General features: G+C 31.1%; 1 protein-coding gene across 2 annotated transcripts in view; it reads left to right on the forward strand.

The window, feature by feature from the left end:
- Positions 1–12,409, forward strand: part of LOC127737376 (26S proteasome non-ATPase regulatory subunit 1-like) — a 182,298-nt gene that overhangs the window by 53,426 nt on the left and 116,463 nt on the right. For both annotated transcript variants that reach the window (XM_052247992.1, XM_052247991.1), the window contains 2 exons: positions 2,664–2,879; positions 3,282–3,346. In XM_052247992.1, coding sequence (XP_052103952.1) covers positions 2,664–2,879; positions 3,282–3,346 — 281 coding nt within the window. The remainder of the gene's footprint in view (positions 1–2,663; positions 2,880–3,281; positions 3,347–12,409) is intronic.

Here is a 12,409-nt window from a genome sequence, read left to right on the forward strand (position 1 = left end):
TATTTGGATTGAATTTCACTTTGCAAAACTTCTTCTTCCTATAATCCATTATAAAATGTGAATCTGTATTTATCAAAGTTGAATTACATGTTAACATGCAAATATTGATGTTACTAAATTTTCTTTATAAAATAAGACTAATCATAGTTATAGATTATAGTGATGTTCCAATGACGTATACTCGTCACATAGAGCAGGTGTCTCTATGGAATTGTGTTTAAAGATGACATCTAACATCATTGTGTCTTATTTTATTCTTAACTTCAGTTCTGATTTAAAGACTCAATTTGTCAAATAGTTCCTGTGATTAACTACAAATTCTTGTAATTAATGTAAATGTCTAAAAATAAAAAAATTTATTAGTTTTTTGTAAAAATCTGATTACAAATATATTTTATGAATTTCATAAAGCAAGTGTTAGAAATTTTACCTGCATCGCTGAAGGGGGAGCAGGTCTAGTAACAGCTTGACTCTGTCCAAACATCTGTGTGTCCGTCTGTTCGTAAAAAAAACCAAGTTAGCTTCTTTGAAAGGGAATGATTTAATATTTGGTCTGCAGCTTGATAATGTTGAGTTCAAGCTAGTAAGCAATTTTTACATCTGCCATGTAGCCACTTCCTGTTTGCTAATAGGTTGAACACTTTTGTACAAGGAAAATTTTCTTCAAACTTTTCCTGAAATATGAAAGGGAATGATTTGATATTCGCCACTTCCTGTTTGCAGATAGTTTGAAATTTCTTGGCTCCTTTTGAAATGAATGATTATAATATTTTGCCTTGGAATGATCAGTTATGCTCCAGTATACATGTCTTCCTTATTTTCACTGAATTTTGTGTAGACAGTATGTATTTGATAGTGGCTTTTAAGTTAAATCACGATTGGCTAGACTTAAGGAAAATATAGAACTTGACATATGGTTTGGATGCTATTCTATTGATGAAGACTAAAGATGTCAGTTTCTTGTGTCATAGGATTTATATTGCATTGTAACCAACATTTCTCTTTATTCATATCGCTAGTCATAGGGTCTAGAACAGCATGAATGATCTAACTACGGGATACCTAGAAATTGTCACTCTGGGGTTATTTTTCGCTTATTTTGCAATAACATAAAATGTATCAAAATATTCCAGAAAGAAAAACACTAAGATATTACATAAGATTATGAATAGTAGAGTAACAGTATAGTCCAGAAGTAACTGTTATGTATAAGAGGCAGAAGACGCTAAAGGTACAATGCAAAATCATTTGTCAAAGGATAAACTGACACAAAACATGGTAAAAAAGGAAAAAAATCTAAGATAACAACACTCCACAAAACACTACATAGATTACTAAAACTGAGCAAAGCAAACCTTACCAAAAACTGGCGATGATCTCAGGAAGGGTAAGCAGATTCTGGTCCACATGTGGCATCTGTCATGTTACTCATGACAAGTACAAATATGGTGAAAAGTCTCTATATGCCGTAGCGGAGGGGGCATTAAGTTTTATCCTTGTCCGTCTGTACATATGTATGTACGTACATCCGTACATCCCAAAATTGGTCTCCGTTCTCTAACTTGAGTTTGCCTAAACCAATTGTTATGAAACTTATACACAATGCTTATTTCCACAAAATACAGATCAAGTTTAAATTTTGGTGGCGTCACTTTAACCGTTCTAGAGTTATGCCCTTTATTAATGGAAAAATTCCAAAATTTTTAGTTTCCATTCTCTTACTTAAGTTTGCCTCTACCAAATGTTATGAAACTTATACACAATGCTTATTACCACAAAACGCAGATCAAGTTTGAATTTTGGTGGGGTCACTTCAACCATTATCGAGTTATGCCCCTTTATAAATGGGAAAAAAAATGCAAAATGTTTAGTTTCCGTTCTCTAACTTAAGTTGCCTCAACCAAATGTTATGAAACTTATACACAATGCTCATTACCACAAAACACAGATCAAGTTGAATTTTGGTGGCGTCACTTTAACCATTATTGAGTTGTGCCCCTTTATAAATCGAAAAATTGCGAAATTTTTAGTTTCCGTTCTGTAACTTAAGTTTGCCCCAACCAAACATTATGAAACCTATACACAATACTTATTACCACAAATCTCAGATCTAGTACAAATTTGGGTAGCGTCACTTTTATTGTTTTTGAGTTATGCCCCTTTATAATGTTGTATGCAAGCGGGGGCATCATCTGTGTCCATGGGGACACCTTTTCCATTAGTTTTTATTATCAATTATATCAAATTACTATTGGTTATGCAACTTTTTTATTATTTCAGAGACACTTATAGACAAATTCTGCCAAATTATAATGTATTTTATTGTTTTAGATAATAATGTAATGTTTTTAACTTTTGAGTGTATAGTTGGCATTTAAAGCATAAAGAAAGTGACTATTGTAATTTACTATGTTATGCTGCTAATTCAAATAAAAAGCTCTACAAAATTTTGTAAGTTACTAAAAAAATATATATTTAAAATCTTAGTCCTTTTAGTTGAATTATTTAAATTAGTCCTATCAGTTTTTTTAAAGTTATTTATGGTATTTTAGCATTAAGAAAGATAAAACAATTTGTCCTGTAGAGAACAGTTTCTTTTGCTGATAATTTGACAATAAGAGCATGACATTCAATTACTTGAAATAATTCATTGTCTTTTACAGTATGCTAAGGAGACCCAGCATGAAAAGATATTACGAGGTTTGGCTGTTGGTATCTCTTTAACTATGTACGAACGTTTAGAAGAGGCTGATGCTCTGATAGAGTCCCTATGTCGTGATAAAGATCCAATCCTCCGATGGTCTGGGATGTTTACTGTAGCTATGGCATATTGTGGTTCAGCTAATAACCAAGCCATCAGAAAACTTTTACATGTAGCAGTAAGTACCGCTGATGACAGGCACACATTTATATTACTCACTAGCAACAGTGTCGCAAAATTTTGAAAAAGTAAACAATAAATAAGATGAAATTTGGAATTAAATGGTGATAAATACTATGAATACATGAACAAAAATTAGACGCAAAACTGTACACTAGATAAAAAATGTCTGAAAATTAACTGCATACTATGTCTTGAAGGTCTAGTCTAAAGTCAGTATCTTCTGTTTTGACAAAAAAATAAAGGACAATGATTATTGATTCGTTTTCCCTTGACATTTTTACATTCAAAATCAGCTTTTTAAAACATTTTGTTATGTTTACAAAAACAGGTGATTATTATTATCATCTAATTGTTTTATATGTGAACTGAGCCATGTCATAGCATATAATTGTTTCAGGTCAGTGATGTGAATGATGATGTGAGAAGAATAGCAGTTACCTCCCTTGGATTCTTATTATTCAGGTTAGTGGAGCATCAGTGTGTTATAGAAATCAAGAAGCATGAAAAGTAGGTTATACTAAGAATCTCTGTTGTATTCACTTGAATATAATACAATGATCATACGTATTTTACAATAATTATAGCAAATCTTTATATATTGTACATGTGCAAAGAATAGAACATGTATACCACTGATTATCATTAAGATAAAATAGGGAGGTGAATTTTTCACAAAGAATAAAATAAAGTACAGACATTATCAATATAGAATCGAATGTGTTAGGAAAATGGTTGAAAAACAGAAAAAACATAAACACGACATCAGGTTTCAGAAATGATCATGACTAGAATGTCATCTTCATCTACGAAATTGGTCTTTTTTTTTAATGTAGGAAAACCATCTGTTTCCTCTGAGGACATGATCTTTATATACTGGTTAGGAAAACCCTCTGTTTTCTCTGAGGATATGATCTTTATATACTGGTTAGTAAAACCCTCTGTTTCCTCTGAGATTATGATCTTTATATACTGGTTAGTAAAACCATCTGTTTCCTCTGAGATTATGATCTTTATATACTGGTTAGTAAAACCCTCTGTTTCCTCTGAGATTATGATCTTTATATACTGGTTAGTAAAACCCTCTGTTTCCTCTGAGGATATGATCTTTATATACTGGTTAGTAAAACCATCTGTTTCCTCTGAGATTATGATCTTTATATACTGGTTAGTAAAACCCTCTGTTTCCTCTGAGATTATGATCTTTATATACTGGTTAGTAAAACCCTCAGTTTCCTCTGAGGACATAATCTTTATATACTGGTTAGTAAAACCATCTGTTTCCTCTGAGGATATGATCTTTATATACTGGTTAGTAAAACCCTCTGTTTCCTCTGAGGATATGATCTTTATATACTGGTTTGGAAAACCCTCTGTTTCCTCTGATGATATGATCTTTATATACTGGAAATGTAATAAAAAAAAGCATTTTTTCTACCAAATCAATTACACTTGACTACTCAGACAATATGTATAATGGTTGTATGACAATATACCATATATTGTCTGATTGAGAACCAATGCGATATTGACGAGGACAGCGAGGAAATCTTTTATGTGCTGCAGAGCTATTGTCACTTTCATATTTAACTAGTATAAATAAGATTTCAAGCGAAAATGACTGAATGTGCGTGTTCAGTCTAAAGAGAATTCAGGCTTCATAAAAAAAAGTTTTAATCAATTAATGACCTAATTTCTGTTCTTTACTTTCAAAAAAAACTAATTAGAGAATGTTCCATGTTTCTTATTAAATAATTATCCAACCTACATTCTATCACTGTGTCACACCAGAGCATTTTAAATTACTGTATAATTCTATTATCTTGTTGGTGTTGCATTTTTCTGAAGGGAATAAAAAGTTACAGAAAACCTTATTAACAAATTCTGAAGCCTATACCTTAGGCTACTTTTAGGTATAGGATAAGTTTCCAGGATTGCTTCTCTGTCACAAAAACACACAAACTCTGGAATATATCCCTAAAGTGAAACCTTGAACAAAACAAATGATCAAGAAATGTGTCAACAACAATCTTGAAGACTTTTATGTTTGTTAAATGGAAAATTTCTAACAACATGTAAATGTTTTTTCGTGTAAAAATGAGGGGTTGTTTTGCATTTGGGTATGGGTTACATAAAAACTACAAAATTAATGAAAAATAAATTTGGAATGTAAAGAAATTATGTAACTGGTACTGGTAAACTGGTTATTCATGTTTACTGTGCTTAAGGTGGTCATACTGACAACATTTTGTTTAATGTCATCATGATTAAAAATAGAATAATGCAAATTAAAAAATAAAAAATATTAAAATATAAAAATGTAAAAAATATAAAATACAAAAATATGAAAAATATGAAAATATAGAAATATAAAATATATGAAAATATGAAAATATAAAATGTATGAAAATATGAAAATATAAAAATACAGAAAAAAAGATAGTTTTCATTATTTGAAAAAAAAAACAAATAAATAATTTGATTCATAATTTTATTTAAAAAAATGAAACAAAAAGAATAAACATAAAATCTTCAGTTTATTTTGTATGGCATCAACAGACATTGTTCTAAACAAATGCTAAAGGAGCACAAAATATACTGGTCAGAACAAACCAGTTCTTAATTAATGTTCTAACAAAAAGTTTGTGTAAAGATTTACAATATTTTTATCCTGCAAATCAATAGACTTTTTCATATTACCAACTTTTGACTCCGAATCAAGCTTACAATCTGTGTAATTTGGTTAAAAAAATTAACAGTTTTCTGATGATTTTGTCGTGTATAGAAAACATAAAACCATTATTTTTTTCTCGTAATTGTACTGTTACAGTCAAAAGTTGCTATTTATGAAAATGGTCTATTGTACATTTGACACCAAACATCACATGACTCTTTAGTCTCTATACATGCTTATTATTGTTTGGAAATGTTTTTGATTTAATTGCTCATGTAAGAATTGAATGCAGACAGATTGGTGATGAACAGCATAAAGCATTAGTAATTACTATGGATAAAAGATAGATTTGTGATTACACATTTTACTAACATTTCTCATGTAAAGTTGGACTTTACATAAAGAAACAATTAAGTCAGATTGTTTTGTCCTTTTGACAGAAACATAGCAATTCTCAAAACATACTGGCCAAATAATTTAAATTGTTATGTAATAGAAAAATCATTTTCTGTTCAACTTTACAATGAGTAAAAGGTTGTAGACCAACTGACCTTAACTATTGTATCATAGAAAAGTAATCATTGGAAACCATAAAAATATTAGAACCAAGATGGAACACCACATAATAAATCTTACAGAAAGTACACTTACAGGATATTCTAAGATTTCAGTTATCTTTCAGATCTGTCAAAATGAAAAAATGATTTGTTACAGTGTTGCTATCAGTTGCCAAATGTTGCATGTATGATGTCATTGGTAACAAGAGGTTATGTTTGATAAAATCACTAGCTACAATTTTTTTTTATATTGATCAGAATGAAGAAAAAAAACAACTAAAATTGAATTATTGACGTTTTATTGATGCACTCCAATGTAAGATTGTAAGTTTTTCTATAGGCTGAAAACTTCTGAACAAGATTTCTAAATAAAGCATTTAATCTGTCAGATGTACTAGGATTCAAATTTATTTATTATCTTGTTTTCTGTTATTCGATCTGAAAAGGAAGAAATTTGAAAAAAATTAACTGATTCTAATCCCAGTTATAAAAAGTCATCCCTCAAATTTTAACAAATTTCATGTAAGATTATATATATTTCAAAATTAACTTGTTTTAAAGTTTGTAAGACAAAGACAAATTTCCCAAAACAAAGATGACATTTAGAAATGATCTTAGTGTTTTACTTTTTAGTTTGATAAGATTTGAATTCTCTTTTTAAAATGTGCATGTTCTGCCGATTTCCTTTGATATGCAGCAGTTAGTGTGCAGCCATGGGAATACACATTTGACAGATTAAAAATGGAACTAAAATCTTTTTGAATTTGTGCTTATTTCTCATTTGATTAAAAAGACATTTGGAATTCCTGTTTTTCTCATTTGAGGAATTGAACTATGAAATTAAGTACGAAGTCAAAAATGCTCACAAATGAAGTGGACTTCATATGTACCAGAACATTGAATGAATAATGTCACAGATTTTTGTAATATTTTGCATATATAATTTGGATATACGTTTTTCTTTATAGACGAGGTATTGCCATATTTGTCTCCAACTTCGGATATATGATAGCCCTCTTTATATCTTCTGCTACTGTTTTGTTATTTCCTGTTTTTAAAAGTATTGGTACAAGGAGAAATGAAAAAAAAAATATTTCTGAATATTTCATTAATTTATATTGCAAATTTCCTTTTTTTTCTCTCCAAAAACAGAAGAATTTTAGAGAAGTATTTATAAAGTAAGAAAGTGTAATATGATTTCCAATGAGACAACTCTCCACCAGAGACCAAGTGACGTACAATCTAGCAATTAATCAATTTTCTCATAAAAGTATTCCTTTGCTCCCTAATGAAAATTACTTTTTTCCCAGGAAATATGAATTGATTGAAATATTTTATTAATGGTGACAATTTAAAAAAAAAAAAAATAATAAATACTCCATATTATTTTGAAATAATAATAAAAGCAAATGCCAAACATATATTGTTGCATGTTCGATTGATGTTTTTATGAAATTCAAATTTTAAACTCTCCCATTGATGTTTTAAATTGGATGACATTTTCATTTGTTGTAAGAAAGTTTTCATGTACCATCATTAAAATCCTGTCAGTGGTTCTCTATTATAACACTGAAAATTCTTATAATTAGTTTCCAAATAAAATTGAAAAGAAATGCTACCAAAGAGACATGGTTGGCAGTATCTTGAATAACAATGAAGTCAGTCTTCTTAAAAAACTACTACATAATATGTAATTTGAAGTAAATGACGTACATTTTATGGAAAGAGGGCAGCTTTGAGCATCAATCCTGTGACAATTTATATCCTTAAAGTGAAATGCAATCAACGTTGCATTTGGACAAGTGTTTTTAAGACTAGAATTGACGTCATTATATAGCAAAGAAGAATTGACGGGAAGGTTAATCGGATCTGAGACTTTTAAAGGTGAATTGGGTAATGATATTATTTTCCAATTGATGAAGGTTTGGGGTGCTAATGTAATTGTCTTACCAATCATTATTTATAAATAAGGAAATTGGAATCAAACAATTATCTCAAACTGCTAAGTGTCTGCATGTAATTGACATTTATAACATATGTAAAATGTGACTGAATTTTGACCTGTTATAGATTTTATTGATAGAAAAATAAGAGATAAATATTGATGGTAATAAGTCTTTCTCTAAAAAGATTGAGGAACAACAAATTATTACATAGTCTTTTGTCATGTTTAAAGTTTGAGATGTTCTGTGTTCATGGTAAATGGATTTTTCAAAGTTTGAGCTGTTTCATGTAGGTTCATTTTGCTTAAAGTTTGAAATATTCAGCATTTGTGATCCATGGACAGTTCAAACTTTAAGTGGTCTAAGTAGTTTGTCTACAGTTATCACTAGCATGTCAACATTGATTTCTAACCAGGCTTGTGACAAGTGCAGGCTTCCTTCATTAATAAAAAACTGGCCACAATTACATAGCCAAGGTTGCTGAAAGTGCTTTAAACACCAACAATCAATCAATCATTAGCTGTTCTGCATTCATAGTTCATGGGTATGTTTAAAGTTTGAGTTATTATTATTCATTGTTAAGGATAAGAAAAATTGTATGTTGTTCAGGAAGTGAAAAAAAGTAAAGGCTGTGGAATAAAGCATACTTTTCCCACGGCTTAGGGAGATATGAAATATGAATTTTCTTGGGTGAACAAATCATCATATCTCCATCAAGGAAGGGAAATAAATGTATAATGTCATATTGCTCTTCCCCCCAAGGGTGACTGGGGAATAGAAATATGGTCACTTTGGTCTTCTTCCAATTGGCAGTAAAACCCTTGCCAAAGTTGGGTGTCTATTTAGCTGTGCGGGATGTACAAGTTCACATCCCTGTTTGGTCAGAATGGGGATGTTAAATTCCATATAAAGATCTGCATGTTAAGAAACCCTTGCAACAACTCAGAGGGCAGTAAATCTGTCATTGAGTAAAACACCAGTTAAAGGTGACTGGTAACTTATAGTAATGATTTTTTGACCATTATGGTCTAAAATCACTTCCTAAAAATACTAAGATGATATGGTCCTATCACACATGTCAGTGATGCCACTGGGTTCCAATAAACTTACAATAAACTGATTTTAGGACTTCTTATCTTATTGCAATATTCTACTGGAATAATATCAAGCATGAAATTACTTTGTTTGATATTTCATTTTGGCTGTTTTGTTTTGCCCATTATTTAGAATAAGTATTTGAGGATTATTCCATGTTTCCTGCATACTTAGATTGGTATCATATGTTTATGTTATCATACTTAACGTTTGATATTAAACAACATTAATGGTTCCATTCTGTAAAACATATAATGAAGGATTGTGATTGACACATACTGTAGGAGGATGTGCATATTGTGCAAACCAGCATGGTAGATTTTGACAGGTGGGTACTTGTCAATCATCAAAACTGCATGCTATCAAGGTCAACACACAAATAGATAATTTTTCAGAGTTAATATTCAGATGTTGATAATGAAATAGATGCTGAATCTGTTTCATAAAGAATAAATGTTTATGAATCATAAATAGGATGGAGTTGATAAACCCTGTTTTAATGTTACATAACATGTGGTATTAACACACCCATGTAACAAAATTTAGAGCTGGGACATTCAGGCCTTTATCAGAGTTTAAATACAGTCAGATCCAGACTTCTGATCTTATTGACTTGGACAATCAAACTTTCATCAAAGTGTAAATGCAGTCAGATCCAGACTTCTGATCTTATTGACTTGGACAATCAAACTTTCATCAAAGTGTAAATACAGTCAGATCTAGACTTCTGATCTTATTGACTAGGACAATCAAACTTTCAATAAAGTGTAAATACAGTCAGATCTAGACTTCTGATCTTATCGACTAGGACAATCAAACTTTCAATAAAGTGTAAATACAGTCAGATCCAGACTTCTGATCTTATCGACTAGTACAATCAAACTTTCAATAAAGTGTAACTACAGTCAGACTTAGACTTCTGATCTCATTGACTTGGACAATCAGAGTGTTAATACAGTCAGACTTAGACTTCTGATCTCATTGACTTGGACAATCAGACTTTCATCAGAGTGTTAACACAGTCAGACTTAGACTTCTGGTCTCAGTGACTTGGACAATCAGACTTTCATCAAAGTGTAAATACAGTAAGATTAGACTTCAGATCCTAGTAACTTAGACAATTAGACTTTTATCAGAGTGTAAATACAGTCAGACTAAGACATCTAATCTTAGTGACCTGGACAATCAGACACCTGCATCAGAGTGTACAGTCCAAATGAGACTTCTGATCTTAGTGACCTAGACAATCAGACCTGCATCAGAGTGTACAGTCCAAATGAGACTTCTGATCTTAGTGACTTGGACTATCAGACCTTCATCAGAGGGTACAGTCAAAATGAGATTTCTGATCTCTTAGTGACTTAGACAATCAGACCTTCATCAGAGAGCACAGTCAAACTGAGCCTTCTGATCTTAGTGACTTGGACTATCAGATATACCACAGTGTGTAAATACTAAGTCTTAAACTTCTAATCTTGTTGACCTGGACAATCAGACTTTCATCAGAGTGTAAATACAGTCAGACTTAGACTGCTGATCTTGGTGACTTGCACAATCAGACCTTATTCAGATTGTACAGTCAAACTGACACTTCTGATCTTAGTGACTTGACTATCAAACATTCATCATAGTGTAGATACAGTCAAACTGCGACTTTTAATCAAATTTATGAAATATCAGTGGTATTAGTAATAGCATAATATACATACTAAACAATAACTGTAAAAGCCACCACAAACTGCACCAAGATTATTTAAGTTACTTGCAGTGTATTTATTTAAGGAAAGTGTAAATCCATAAAACGTCTTCAAGCAATCAAATTCTCTATTGGTACTGTAAGGTAAAATTGGTTTAACCTCCTATCCTTAAAACTACAGATCAAACTGATTGAACTAACAAGACTTCAGGATGTATGACCCTTTAGTATTGTTAAGGTCTATCAAACAATATGTTATACAATGTAATTACACAGAGGTTAGATAGTTCATTGTTTCTTGGTTGTTACTCTTTCTGGTAGGTAATAACTAACATTAGGTAATTACAAAATGGTCAGATAGACCATTGGTATTTGGTACTCTACACACCTACTAGACAATATTTTATACCATGTAATTACAACAGAAGTAGATATTTTTTTATTCATTTTCAGAATTTGTTTTTGATGACTATCTCTGATTGTCATTGTTAAATTGTTCACAACATTTTTTTATGGGCTGGGGATGTAGAGCTTATTATATTGTATAGATAGATACCTGAACTTTATTGAACACTGTTTAATGAACTCTAAATTGTTTTTTTGTGTCTTTGGTTTGCTGTCTCACTTTTCCCCACATCTCCTTTAATTGACTCTACTAAAACATATGTCACAAAATGTTGGACAGGGATTTTTTTAATTACAAAATTTATGAAAAACAGAACAATAATATTTGGTATATAGATTTATTACATAGTATACATTCATGGTTCATTGGTTAACATAAGATTTTTGTGATTAAGTTCATTTCTAAGATACCATAAGAAGATCAACTATATTTGGTGTATACATTTTCTTCTGATGTGTCATCTGACCTTGACCTTGTTTTCGTGAATCATTGACCATGTTTAGGTTATGATATACCTGTAGTATAACCCTGATCTCAAGACTTACAACATTAGATTAAATCATGATCAGTAAAGTAGGTTAGAAATTTCAGTATGTGCACTCTTGTTCATCATTGTTGTTTGGTTTTACACTGGGACTATAAGACAATGTTTTGATTTTTTTTTGTTACTATCAAACTTTATTTTTACAAAAAGGACTAGATAGACTGGTTCTATAGTTTCTTACATCCAAGTCATTTTGGACTTTGGTGGATAGTTGTCACATTGGCCATCATACAACATCTGTTTATTGTCCCCCGAGCAACGTGTTGCGGGAGACATGGAAATACTGGGCGTCCCTCCGTCCAGTCTTGTTAGCGCTCTCACATGTACAATTCTTGCCAGATTTTTATGAAACTTATATCATAGGTTTATGTCAGCAATGTCTTTGACACTTTCCAAAATAAGTGATGATCAAATATTTTTGATTTTTATATTGTTTTACAATAGGACCAGAAACACCATAGTTTGATATTCTTGTGCTCTCATCAAACATCATGGTTACAATAAGACAATTTTTGGGTCTCGGTGGCTAAGTGGTCTAAGCAGTCAAACTACAGTATCACTTGCCTGTCAACACTGAGGTTGTGCATTCGATCCCAGATGTGGCAGGTGCACT

This window comes from Mytilus californianus, unplaced genomic scaffold (assembly GCF_021869535.1).
Source record: "Mytilus californianus isolate M0D057914Y unplaced genomic scaffold, xbMytCali1.0.p SCAF_4, whole genome shotgun sequence".
NCBI classification, from domain to species: Eukaryota; Metazoa; Mollusca; class Bivalvia; order Mytilida; family Mytilidae; genus Mytilus; species Mytilus californianus.